The 13,591-nt window shown below is 43.9% G+C and overlaps 2 protein-coding genes across 2 annotated transcripts; one reads left to right on the plus strand and one right to left on the minus strand.

Moving 5' to 3' along the window:
• The first annotated feature begins 751 nt into the window (after positions 1-751).
• Positions 752-4,831, plus strand: LOC119276392. The gene is made up of 7 exons (XM_037557448.1): positions 752-1,213; positions 1,878-2,185; positions 2,278-2,994; positions 3,450-3,578; positions 3,698-3,901; positions 4,125-4,325; positions 4,462-4,831. The coding sequence occupies exons 1-7, from the start codon at positions 946-948 to the stop codon at positions 4,585-4,587; spliced, it is 1,953 nt and encodes a 650-aa protein (XP_037413345.1). The 5' UTR covers positions 752-945; the 3' UTR covers positions 4,588-4,831.
• An 868-nt stretch (positions 4,832-5,699) lies between these two features.
• On the minus strand, positions 5,700-13,214 carry LOC119276393 (potassium channel AKT1-like). The gene is made up of 11 exons (XM_037557449.1): positions 12,708-13,214; positions 9,583-9,948; positions 9,365-9,422; positions 8,962-9,279; positions 8,505-8,750; positions 8,315-8,413; positions 8,109-8,153; positions 7,830-8,015; positions 7,298-7,492; positions 7,135-7,210; positions 5,700-6,906 (listed from the first exon to the last, which is right to left on the minus strand). Exons 1-11 carry the CDS (start codon positions 12,926-12,928, stop codon positions 6,023-6,025), a joined length of 2,694 nt encoding a protein of 897 aa, XP_037413346.1. The 5' UTR covers positions 12,929-13,214; the 3' UTR covers positions 5,700-6,022.
• Between the last annotated feature and the right edge of the window lie 377 nt (positions 13,215-13,591).

Raw genomic sequence — 13,591 nt, forward strand, 5'->3', positions numbered from 1 at the left:
CTGCCGGACCAAGAGGGGGAAGGAGAGGGCCCCGCCGCCGCCAGCACTGGCCGGGCTTTTGCCCGCCAGTACGTCGAGGTGGCGGCGACGGGAGGGAGGCTTGAGGAAGGGAGGGGGGGCTGAAGGCGCTGCTAGGGTTTTCCCCTGGGCGCTCGCGGGAGGGAAGGGGGACACATTAAATTTTACAAGGAAGGTGAAAGACGATATGTTGTTTTGATCCTCGGTTTAGAAGTGCAAAAAGTGTCTATGATTTTTCAGCTGTTAACTTTTGTACGAAACACTATTTTCACATGTAGACACTTTAACATAATATATAAACCGAGGAGCAAACAAGCCAAACAAGCTGTTTGCTCCTCCTCATGCTTTACACATGAATGTTTACCCAGCACCACCGATTTATCTATGTTCTCACAAGGGTCATGTCTTTTACCAAGAAAAGACAAGGCATCTGAATTTTCTTTGCTGCAAAGCAACAGCCTAGAAATGGGCAACCCATCTGTTCAACGCAGGACCGTGCTGCTGTCAAGGACAGCACAACACAAACACGAAGGGAAAATGAAACACGAAAACAGCGCAGGTAAAAAACCCAACTTATACTTGCTCGGCATGGCATCCTGACAAACAAGAGCAGTTTGCCGTTTGTTACTCTAGATCGCAGGCAGCAGTAGCACTAACAAATTGACAAACCCACAAGCGCACTGTGCCATAAATACCCCTCCGCTCCTCTCCCCCGTTTCTCCTCTCTCTCTCTCCTTCTTCCTCTTCCTCTCCCCTTCACCGGCATCTTCCTCCTCCGCTTCCTCCTCACGCCCCCACCCCACCCACCACGCCCGAACGCCCGAACCCTAAACCCACGCAGCAGCGGCGGCGGCGCGGCCTCCGCCTGTCGCATGCCCGCTGCCTCCTAGCAGCCTGGGCCGCCGGCGATCGCCGGAGTTGGGGGAGATGGGGGCGGGCGGGAAGGGCTGGCCGGAGACGGCGAGCCGCGGGGTGAGGACGGCGTGGTTCATGGTGGTCATGGTCGCGTCGCTGCTCGTCGCGTCGGCGCCCGTCGTGGTGGCCGCCGGCGACGTCGCCGTTACGCTCTGGCTCGAGGCGCGCCTCGGCTGCCCGCGCTGCCGCGGCCTTCGGGACCACCTCCGGGGGTACGCCTTCCGGAGCTCGCTCGTGGACATACCGCTCCTCTCCGTCCTTCGCTCCCTCGTCATCACCTGTAAGCTGCCCGCATTGCCTCCCTAATGCTGTTTCACTGCGCCAAACGGCCCAGTTGCTAACAATCCTGGGGAATCTGTATCTGTCTGGGTCGGGTTTGCTTGCTTCCCCATCCCCCGAGCCCTTTTTCTTTTCTTTTCTTTTCTTTGGACAAAGAATGAAGTTTCGTTTGTCCTTGGAGCCTATTTTTGGGACTTGAGCGCTTCGCTTAGGATTCTCCATATTTTTTGCATGAGCGCTGCTACGCAGACGACGATGCGCGAACGATTTGTGCACGACGCTGCACATCAGGTCGTCCATGCATGTCATCGAAGTCCAGTGAACGGCTGGATGTGGCATCGTCCAACTGTCGTGCGATCGATCCATCGTCTGCACAGCATTTCCGTTTTTGCATTTATGCATGAGGATTTGGTCACCCGAAAGCTACATCTGTGCTTGTCTTCTTTCGCTTGGGGGAGACGATGAAACTTTTATTAGTAGTAGTGGAAGTATAAGTGTCGCCTGCTACTCTTCAATTGTACTAGTATACCAATTTATTTAGTTAACCGCGTCATTTCCTTCAGTCGACAGCTTGAAACTTGAAAGACATTTGAAAATTTTCGGTACAGTTACAGTCTGCACCAGCCATCATCAGATTCCACTAACCTGCTAATGTACTTGTGCAGGCGTATACCTCGTGTGTGATACTTCTGGTCTCTCTCACGGCCCGTACCTTGGGACGACAACCTTCTGTTCCTTGGCTTCACTGCTCATCTTGCTCATGAAGGCCTGCGTTTACAGTCCAGCTCAGGACATTGGGCCTGAGCTCTCGCCGTCATTGGCGGATCACAGGCTAAATATGAAGAAGTTATGGGGAATGCCTGCGCTTTTCCTGTCTTCCTTGATCTTTGCTCTCGGCCACTTTGTTGTTGCTTACAGAACGAGCTGCAGGGCTCGACGAAAGCTGCTTATCCATCGCATTGACCCTGAATCGGTATGGCCTGTTCGCTTGAATCTCACTGCACATGATGGATTGCTGTTTCTGTTTGGTATTTATGGGTTATGGCCCCTTCTGCTCCTTTTCAGATTCTGGCTTACAAGAATGCCTTTCCTGGATGCTACAAGGTTCCTCGGTCGCCCACTCCGCACAGTGGGAAACTTTATTCAAGGAGCGAGAGCGAGACAAAGAGAAAAACTCTTGTGCACGATGACAGGGATATTCCAATCAGTTTTCTTGCTGATAGTGATAGCATGTTCATTGCTTGCCAGGGGATCACTGTACACTACAAAATGTCTGATCCATCAAGTTGCATATCTCCAGCTCCTGAATTGTTTCCAGAAACTAATCATGATGCTGTTTCGTCAAGCATTTCTCCTAGAAGACAGAGGCATGAGAGCCCACCAACAGCTTCCTCGAGTACCCGTCGTCTTTTGCATAGGAGCTTTAGTCATCAGTATCACCAAACATCGTTATATGCACCATTGTTGGTAGAACCACTGATCTCTCCAACGGTGTCAGATGGCATCCCCTTTCTCAGTCTTGACGACGGCAGCTTACAGGTGTGTTCAAAACCTATGGGCTTTGATCTTGAGGCTGGAGAGCACCGGAAATTTGCTGTTGTTTTGGTCCATGGGTTTGGAGGGGGAGTATTTGCATGGAGACATGTTAGTAATTTGCTTGCTCGACAAGTGGGTTGCACTGTGCTGGCCTTTGATCGCCCTGGATGGGGATTAACATCCCGACCTCGCAGAAAGGACTGGGAAGACAAGAATTTGCCAAACCCATACGAGCTTGAGTCACAGGTGATCCATCTTACCATCTATTCATTGATTAGGTCATAATCTATTTGTAGGGTTGAATTATGTCACAAGAACTCCTAATTAAAGTCTAGCAAGTACCAACACCAACAGTATTTACCCCAAAGTTGCAGTGAAATTTTATTTATTTATTTTCACTCAAGTGAAATATTTTTTTTAAATACCTCTCCCCACAAAAAATTATGGCTAACTAGGTGAAATGTTGTCTTTTCCAAAATATTCTTTGTGATAATTAATTTTATAGTAAGTGCTATTGCCTGAATGCTTTTAGTTTCCACCCTCAGAGAGACATTTTATCTTGAGAATATTCTGTGTCATTGAGAGTTTGTATTGTCACTGCAACTTTAAATAAATTCACTTTGAACTACATAACCTTTTCCTCTGTATTTCAAACAGCGTGATCATGTTTTAAAAACACCATTTTGTATGCCCTTGTGCAGGTTGATCTTCTGATTTCATTTTGCTCAGACATGGGCTTGGGCTCGGTCATTTTAGTTGGTCATGATGATGGCGGCTTGCTGGCACTGAGGACCGCAGAAAAGTTACGCGCTTCTGGAGATTCTAGGAAGGTACAGTATTGTGACCTTTCTTCGTCCATTGTAAATCAGCAACTTCTCATAATTTTTGGATGGAAGTTGGTCGGCGTTGTAATGAGCATATTAAATTAAATTCCCCTGCGTGTTCCCAGGTCGAAGTGAAGGGAGTTGTTCTTATAGGCGTAAGCTTGTCGAGAGAAGTGATTCCTGCATTTGCTCGTATACTCCTGCATACTCCTCTGAGGAAAAAGCACATGGTGCGCCCACTTCTACGTACTGAAATCACTCAGGTGATCAATCGGCGAGCATGGTTTGATGCCACCAAGCTGACAACAGACGTTCTTAATCTTTACAAGGTATACACTTGCATTAGTTTACATTTACCTTTTAATCTATTGTGAAAGTCAAACCCTCTTAACAATTATTTGAATACACCAAAAGGGTAACTCTTGTTGCATGTTGCATTGTATGACACTACTTATATATAGAAGAATTACAACTGCATTCAAACATGCATGTTTTTTTTTCCATTGTGCGCACATTTAACTATTAACCGGCCTAATGAACTTTTGCATTCAGGCTCCACTATATGTCGAGGGCTGGGACGAAGCACTCCATGAAGTAGGCCGTCTTTCATTTTCCACCGTCCTATCATCAAAAAGAGCAACAGAACTACTAAGATCGGTGGAAGACCTCCCTGTTTTGGTGGTAGCAGGCTCTGAGGATGCTCTTGTTTCTCTGAAGTCGGCACAAACTATGGCTTCAAAACTTGTAAATTCTGTAAGTTGTCTACCACTTATCCACTTCATCTTGTGCAGTCAGAGTGGTATATATTTCTTCCATAATATATGACATAAATTCTGGCTTGATTTGCATATCTAAATAAATCTGGGTTTTGCTTCTTGTTGTTGTGCAGAGGCTAGTAACTATATCAGGATGTGGTCATCTGCCACACGAAGAATGTGCCAATGCATTGCTCTCAGCTCTTTCTCCGTTCATCTCAAAATTGGTATCGTCAGATGATTCATTGCAAAGATTGTAGCATACACCTGTCCATCTCCCCTTTTGAATTTTGCTCTCTTCTGTGCCCTCTACATTGAGTAGATGACCTCTAGCTGTTGCGAGTTGGTGTGATCACATGTTAGTTGCAAAGTAGTGGAGCCTGACCCAAAATCTCAAGGGTCCTAGAGCTCCCCTAATTTATTTTTTGGTCATATGTATTTCTGTTCCCGATCTGTTCAATTAAGCAAGTTGAATCTGTACAGCCCATGCTTGCAGTGTTTCCAGTTCACGTCTACCCCAGCTCCAGCTGCTTCATTATCATTGACTAACTCCAGCGGAGCAACATTTAAGTAACAGATACCTGACAACAATGTGTTAGTTTTTGCTTCGCTCAAGTTCAAACTCAATTGCGTTTAGAAGCCTTTTCAATTGTGCGACATTTTGAGAATTTTTACGTAACTTACACACGTAGTTTCTGCCTAGTATTCACACAATGTAGGTTTCCATTATTTGTCCCAATGATGGTTGCAAAGGGGGCGCACATGTCAGCCACATGCTGAGGAGATACTATGACCCTGCATTTGAACAGATTCTGGATGGTTTTATTGGCTCTGTCACCTCCGTGGCTTCACATGCCAACATTACTTGCCTGAGCTGTGAACTGGTGGTTGGTGAGGCGTGTAAATAAAGATGTCCCAGGATCAGCCAGCCTCACGTGGCTTGTGTTGCAGCAGAAATTACTCTCTGATGAGGCTGTGAACACGTGTGACCTTTACACAAGTACTCCCTCCATTAACTAATATAAGCTTTTAGATCATTACTTTAGTGATCTATATAAAGCATCTTATATTAGTTTACAGAGGGAGTACAATTTAATTTTCACACCACTGCCTTTGAACAAAAATAAAATGAGCATCAACAATTCTCATACAGCTCCTTGTGGTGTGCTATTTGCTGGTAGTCCTTCTCTGAGACGGCATACACCAGGGAGTAATAAACCAGCAATACAGTCTTTGTTTTATAGGAAGCACTGAAACTCAGCAGGTTACTGGCATCATTCCTCAAGTGTCACACAGATTCAAGCGGTCAGCACCATTAGTTCCATAGGAAGGCCGAATTCACAAGCAAAGTTAAGGAATATGAGAGAGAATAATAAAATGAAGCTAGATAACCTTAATATTTCCTTGGATAGCCTGTGAAAATTCTGCATGCCTAGCAGACAAGAGTTTCTATACAATGAAAATTCTGCATGCCCAGCAGACAAGAATTTCTATACAAGGCATACCCTACCACTTCGGAATGATTATAAATTTCACCTGCTGGACATAACCCTATTTCACCATCTTTTTCACGGTGGAGACGTGTCGTGTTGGTGATTTCCAGTTATTTTTTCACCATTGGCTTTTTCGTTACAAGCGTGGTTCAACATTCCCCTTTACCCTAATTATTGTAAACCGGAAAACGCAATTATATGCCTAATTTTTACCTCCTATTTGCGTATCATCTGGTACCCAATCATCACTGGCAAGAACAAGATGATCACCATCTCTGATGAGCTCAACCTCGTCAACCTCTGCGCCCTCAATTGTCAGGACCTTAGTGGGCATCATGTCAAACTTCTTCGCACCTAGTTGAAGAAGCTCCTTTATCGACCCCGGCAAGATCACAAGCTTCCCAGCAGTGTTCCCCTTCTCGGGGCAGCTGATTGTCACCCTGATGAGTGGGTTGTGATGGACCTGAGGATAACTCGGACCGCCCGTTGCCGCAAGACCTCTTGAGAGTAGATGGTCGGTCTCTCGGCGCGGATGAGACGAAGAGATGACACCAAAAAGAGAGTTGTGGAAGCTGACTTTCCTTCTTTGCGGAAAAACTTTGCTGGGTTGCTGCTCAGCATCTTCACGGATCACCTTCTGCATCGAGGGATCGCTGCTGAACCTGCCTAGCAGCATAGGCGTCACCCTACCATTTGATGTGTACTTCCTCGGTGCTATCACTGATCTAAACAGGTTTTGTATTTCTTCATGGCCTTGTTGCTCGGCTAGAGCTCTTGGGGTCCAGCCGTTACTGTCCTGCTTGTCAATGTCTGCTCCGTGTCTCAGTAACAACTCAACCATCTCAACGTTCCCGTCGCAGACAGCATGGTGCAGCGGAATGTTTCCATCTTTGGATGGCCTGTTTACATCGATGACATGCTTGAGTATCTGCTTGAGCAGTTCTATATTGTTTTCCTCAACTGCGATGCAAGCATATAAGCTTGTATCCCCGGATGATAGTTCTGCACCGCCCTTGACTAACAGATGCACAACCGTATCATGTTTCGCATATACAGCCTCCCATAGCGGAACCTTTCCTTCCGAATCTGGATGTTGGAAGAATTAAAGGCATAGTCAGCTAAGGGTATGATCAAACCTTAACAACTCTTCGGGATTGGTATCTGCAATTAATAAGGCACTCTTGTACTAGTCAAGAATAAAATTTTCCTGAAGGATAGATGCTAAAACATTTCAGAGGAATTATGCAGATGGTAGATTTGCTTCATTATGATGATGATCTATATATAAGAAGGGACCATCATGGTTAGTCATACCCCTGGCATTTGGATCAGCTCCATATTCTAATAGAAGCTTGACACATTGCTCATTTCCTTTGGAAGCAGCTATGTGCTGTCGATCATGAAAATGAACAATGTCACTTTCCTGCTTAACAAAAATCTACAGAATAAAGAATACAGTTATGATGAGCATACTAACCAATGCTGTACGCCCATCTTGATCTGACTCATTTGGATCCAAATTACGCTTAAGTAGTTGATGCAACAAATGGTCATCTCCTCTAGTCACTGCAAAGCAGAGTGTAATTGGCAAATCCAGACGACCTCGAGCTAACATGCTCTCGATCTCCTTCAGAACACCCACCATTACGCCGTCTGTCTGCTCTTTTAGTAACTGCACCAAAAAAGGGGATCTTAATAAGTCCTAGAACAATCCTTGATGGTATTGCAGTTGTTCTTAAGCAAACAGCATTTTGTAAGGCATTGTCATCGTCGTTGGTTATGGCTGGGAGCATCAGAGGAAATTAACTTGAGATAGACCCCATAATGCAACTTAAGGATCTTAGGTGAGCTAGCGATGATTTGAGAATTGAAGTTTCAATTTCACACATTGTTGATGCAGGTTCTAGTAGTGTTGCTCACGATCTTAACAAGAAAGATCTAACAGAGTCCGTAATGTGCAATTTTGATAGGAGAAAAGATAATTGTGAAGAGTAATATGGGCAGTAAACCTGAATAAGGTTGTTCATGATGATAGTTCCATCTCCAACATTGGATTGAACAATGCTGAGAAAGGCCGTACGATTCATCCGTAGAAGCTGACATAAGGATCTTGTCCGGACAGTGAATAATTGAGGCCTATAGCAAAGAACCCCAATTTCTCCAATAACCTCTCCTGACTTGGCCACTCCAACCACCTGGAGATTACCAAATACCAGTATATCATTTTTAAGGACCATTTGATGCATAAATTTACTTCAAGTTCAGCACCAAAGCAACACAGGACTTACCTGTTCTGCACCATGTTCCGCACCATTTGGAACCTCTACTAATTCCTGAAAAAAGCGACATGTTTATTGATTGTTAAAATGACACACACTTTTTTTTGGGTGTTATAAAACTACTATCAGTATAACTACCTTTTTTATCTATATTCTTCTCACACATAACTATATTAACTAGGAAATACAAAGGATAAGAAAAATAGTATTCTTACCACACTACCAGAAACTAAAATGTAGAAGTCAGTGGGTGCTTCATTCTGCAAAATGACATCCTCCCTAGGTGGAAAATATTCGGCTTTCATCTCCGAAACCTTCAAAAGGGACCATGCAAAATGACAACATAAGCAAACGTTCAGGGAGTAATTACCTGAAGGAAAGACCAAAGAATTACCACGGCCTCACCAGTTGAAAAATCAGATCATTAGATACTCCTTGAAACAAGTAAATGTTTTGAACCAGATTGAGGAACAGATATTGCGAAATGCTGGATCTAATAGCCTTAGGCAGCGCATCAAGTGTCTCTTGTTGTTGAAGACCTTCAGAATCTGTCCTGAACTTTAAGCTAAGATGTGATATCATCTGATCTTGCAACCGAGGTGGTAGCTGATTCCTAAGTGCAAAGCTGGTTGCTGCTTGAATTGTATCCCGCTTTAGTCGAAAAGAGAAAAAGAAAAAAGATCTCAGAGTCGAGTATTAAAATAACTATCCAACGTACTCCCTCCGTTCGGAATTACTTGTCACAAAAATGGATGTATCTACAACTAAAATGCATCTAGATACATTCATTTTTTGGACGAGTAATTCCGAACGGAGGGAGTATATATCAACCAAAGGTTAGTCAAAGTCAAACGAAACTCACATATTTTCGAGTACGGCTGGTGCCGTGGACAACCAAGTTGGTCATGTTGCCAATCAAATAAGCAGTCAGTCCAAGGTTAAAGAACATGTAGAAAATGTTGAAAATCATCTCCCTTATGTTCTCCGCATGATAATCCCCATAACCCACAGTGGTAAGCGTGGTGATTGACCAATATACTGATGTTACGTAGCGAATCCACAAGCCCTTGGAATGAAAATCTGGCATGGTATTGCCAATCCATGTTTCCTTTGGGTCCGGGTACCTATCAGCAAGGAGATAGTAGAAGCATGCTGCACAGTGCACGGCAAAAAGTGTGACCTACAAGATAAAATGTAAGGAAATAGGATATCATCATTCATCCAAAATAGTTACAGGAGAATACTCAAATGTTGAAACCACTTACACAAATGAGCTTTGCACATCGAACCCAGAAGTAATTGAAGTGTCTATCCTTCTCTAATCTAGTAAATGAAGAAACAGAGGTTAAACACGGTACAAAAGCATGCAATAGGTCAATCAACAAGTTTTAACAGTACACGTTCAGACTTACATACTAGTTCAGGACCTCAGAACAGCAAACAAAACATAATTTTGTAAATTCATGCATTACCGCAAACGTACCTAGCAAAGAGAGAGCTGACTCTCCGGAGACGCCATAGACGAAGCATGTTGAAGAATCCATATGATCTGAGCTTTGAAGGTAGCATCCTGCGAGCAATTTCTGATGGGATGGTGGAGGCAACGTCAAGAACCAACCAGCTGGTAGCATAACGCCAAGCAATCCTCTTTGGATCATCTTCCAGCAAATAGGTCAGTCTGTCCAAGTAAGCTACAAAGAAGGTCAGGATGATGTCAACTGCGAAGATTGCATTCACGGCATTATCTGTCGCGGCTAGGCCTCCCGTAGGAATCCGAATGAAGCCAAATTCGAATGGGGAGACCCATGCAGAGTAGACCACAAGAACTATGAGGAAAGTCTCCCACAATCTGCATAATGTTAATAACAAGATATCAGAATTTATTCTTGCAACTACTGTAAAAATGTCTTATTTCTCTACAATAGAGACCAAATGAGCCCGCTTAGAAGTGTAAATATATTTATTATTTATGTCGAGTTTGTTTAGCATTATTGCATACTACTTGGCTTTCACACGGCAGCTCAAAATTTCGCACATATGGTACCAAGCACCCGGGTTCGAATCCACCTTGCTCTTATCGAAAACTCGGGGTGAGAGTCTAGATGTACCATACTAAAGGTACCCACTAATAATTATAAAAAAGGGAGATACCTGAGAGAAAAGAAAGACTGATGATTCATGTAAAGACAAATATCACATGGAATGTCTTGTATATATGCCTTTTTTCTATAATGTGTTGGCAGTGCCTACTCTTTTCCACCACGAAAAATCACATGGAAAACACACTTTCACGAAACATCATGAAACCATGTGAAGAAGTTTTATTGAACTCCAGAAGAAATATTAAATGCACGGGACATGATATTGAATTAAGTACCAAATTTAGAGCTCAAACTTAATGAAGCTGGGAAGATATTATCATACTGATAAACATCCAAATGAATAGCGATGACCGGTAAACAGCAATTTGAATTTTGCATACTATATCTTCACATTAGAATTTTACATGGACCCAGAATATCACATACAAATGTAAATATTGTTTTGAGAATTTTACATTGTACGTGCAGTTTCCACCCTGCACGGGCATGTAACGCGACACGTTTTTGTGCATATTAGCAAAATAAAATTAAGAACATTTAACCTTCACTAAGACAAGAGCAATTTGTGGGCGTTTCCTGCTGCTTTCCTTTGCTCTGTTTTGTTTTCGGTTGCTTTGTTTTCCTTTCTATTTTTGGCTGCTTGGCCTTGTGCATGCTTCACGCCTTCTTGTTGTCTCTTCTAATACAAAACAAGACGTGTTTAGGCGAGAGAATTTCTAGCTTTTACCCCTAGTTATTGCAGTCTCGCAGAGTATCAATAGTTGTTTGATTATCTTTTTTTTCGCTCCTTTTACCTCGTACTCGTGCCTTATTCACGGTTTAACCCCATTGTGAAATTTTTGGCCAACCTGACATCTGAACCCACATGTAAGACCAATGTGGCAACTGACACGAACTTCACATCCCAAAATATTGGGAAACACTTGTAGGAAGTCTCCAAAATCTAGGGAAATAAATCACATTTCACTAATTTTAACTCCAAATTTGGTTGCAGCCATTCTGTTTTTTTAAGTATATTTATAATCTAAATTTAAGGTATTTTTCCATTTGTTTGGAATTTAAAAGTGAGTTTATACTCGGAACAAGTACCAGATAATATGAAGTTAAGATGAGTGAGATACTATTTTTCAAGTTTTTGGAGAATTTCTAGAATTAATTTTTAATACTTGGTGACATGGCATCCATGTAGCCTTCGTGTGAGGGCTGCCTATGATGACATGTGGGGTCGTCCTATCAGGCCGAGGATAACTTGTTAAATGGGATACATCTGTATCTGTACCGATATATAAAGTATCACTAGGGTGGAATCTAAATAATCTTGACCATTCACTTCAGTCTGATCATACGGTCCACAAATTAAGTTGGACCAATGGAAATTACTCCATATCTTATAACTTATTTGTTAAATTTGTGGCTAATTATAATCATAACTGCATTTTTTTTATATTGGTCAAGACGTGCCTTGCATGTACACAATCACTAATCCTGGATTAAGCACAGGTTCATGTCGAAAAGGGGAAATCTTGTCAAATTGGGTAACAGTTAACGCTGTATGAGAACTAAGGAGTTAAAAATTCAGACATGCAAGAAATGAATATAGCGATAGATAATAGTAATTCAAACCTGCAAAACTTAGTAAATGATGCAAAAGGCAGTAAACCACTGACCGTAACAAAAGCTGTAAACAAGTAATTAATAACGAAGAAAAGTTTTCGATGTGAATTCCGTGAATGAATCCTTTATTTGGGGAAGGAAGCACTGAAAAAAAAAAGGGCGAAACGAGAGCGGGAGAAATGTTGGCATCAAAATCACGATTTCCTTGTCTGTGTTAGAAAAAGCAAGGACTAAAGCAGTCGTAAAGAGACCGGACCCGTCCAAAGTAGTAAACAAAAAATAATTCAGAGAGCCAGAGAGGACAACTACTCTGTAAACAAACGCACAAACAAATCAATTATTCAGTTGAAGTCAAATCTAGAGAACATAAAGAAATCGAAGCGTTGGTATTCTTATTTTTAATCCAACGAAGCTTTGAATCCTGTGTTCCACAAAATAACAACAGATAAGAGGCTCTGAAGATGTGATCCAAGAAGAAGAAGAACTTAGAGCATAGCAAATTAACTTAGGCAAAGCACTAAAAAGGGAAGAACACACATAACTAAACTGAGAAATTCACAGCCTGCATGATAATATGATGTTAAAGCTAGCAACAAATATAGTAGTAAGAAAAAAGAGAGGACAAAACAGAGCAGAAATTGCAAAGCCTCTACTTGACAGCAGCAGCTACCATTCATCAATCAATCTGTTAAAGTATAGCTGACATAGCTAAGTAAGTAGCTAAGGATGAAGGGACCGAACCGGACACGACCAATGCGCAAGAGAACAAATTTTGAAACCAAGCGCTGCGGAGAGATAGAGGGATGGCGTGGCGACAGAAAGTGGAGCCGAGTAACACTGACGAGGAAGGGAAATTGTGGAGAGCAACGGGGAGGCGGTGTGTCGTTGTTACCTGTATCGGCGGTCGTAGGGCGAGATGATGAAGCGGCGGAGCTTGACGCGGCGGTTGCTGCGCGCGCCGAGCGACGGCAGGATGCCGCTGGAGAGGCTGTAGTGGCTGCCGTCCCGCGACATCTCCCTCTCGAGCGCGTGCGCGTCCCCGACGACGCCGCTGCCGCCCTCGCCCCACGGCCCGCACGCCCGCATCCTGGCGGCCCCGGACCTCGACGACATTGCGGCGCCTAGCTCACTCACCGACCCGCCGCCGGGCCGGCGGGTTTAACGGACGGAGGGCCACGGAATCTTGCGGCGCGGCGCGTACTAGTTAAAAAAGGAAGTCCGGGTCGGATGGATTCTTTCCCTACTTGCGTTGCTGGTTCGGGTTTGTTTTCTTGGGAAGCGCAGCGCAGGAGACGTTGGGAGTGTCGTGCCGCGGGCGGCGACGGCCCTGGCTCTGGCTCTGGCTCTGGCTGGGCAGAGGCGAGCGCGCGGAGGGATGGAGGGAGACGACTCCAGGTCTGGGGGCAGTTGGACTTGCGATCACACGCGCCCGGAAGGTGGGTTTTATGGAGAACGCTTCCGCGGGTCGGATTCTGTGCTGCGGGTCCGGCGGGGACAGTTTTTTTTCTTTTCAAAGTAATATGTGCCTCAGTTATATCATAAGGATCAAAGTACAAATGTAAACCACCAACATTACAAAATTAAAAAAAATAACATAATATTTCTGAGCTTGACACCGACGTCCTTCACCTGCCTCCGGTACCACCATCATAGTCATTGAAGAAAAAAAAAAGACGAATCACCTCCTCATACTAGCTCGACGCGGATCCATCGCTGATATGCAGCTTTGCGGACCTCAAAGTGGCTCACCAAAAGTGATGTCATCGCCGTTGAACG

The sequence above is a fragment of the Triticum dicoccoides genome, chromosome 3B, assembly GCF_002162155.2.
Source record: "Triticum dicoccoides isolate Atlit2015 ecotype Zavitan chromosome 3B, WEW_v2.0, whole genome shotgun sequence".
Lineage (NCBI taxonomy): Eukaryota > Viridiplantae > Streptophyta > Magnoliopsida > Poales > Poaceae > Triticum > Triticum dicoccoides.

Excerpts from the sequence above, each read along its gene's own strand:
- LOC119276393 (XM_037557449.1), bottom strand. The coding sequence starts at position 12,928 with ATGTCGTCGAGGTCCGGGGCCGCCAGGATGCGGGCGTGCGGGCCGTGG. Across the intron at positions 9,423-9,582 it reads GTCAGCTCTCTCTTTGCTAG|ATTAGAGAAGGATAGACACT; the intron begins GTACGTTTGCGG and ends TTCATTTACTAG. Across the intron at positions 8,751-8,961 it reads CCAGCCGTACTCGAAAATAT|CGGGATACAATTCAAGCAGC; the intron begins GTGAGTTTCGTT and ends TTTCGACTAAAG.
- LOC119276392 (XM_037557448.1), top strand. The coding sequence starts at position 946 with ATGGGGGCGGGCGGGAAGGGCTGGCCGGAGACGGCGAGCCGCGGGGTG. Across the intron at positions 3,579-3,697 it reads CTTCTGGAGATTCTAGGAAG|GTCGAAGTGAAGGGAGTTGT; the intron begins GTACAGTATTGT and ends GCGTGTTCCCAG. Across the intron at positions 4,326-4,461 it reads CTTCAAAACTTGTAAATTCT|AGGCTAGTAACTATATCAGG; the intron begins GTAAGTTGTCTA and ends GTTGTTGTGCAG.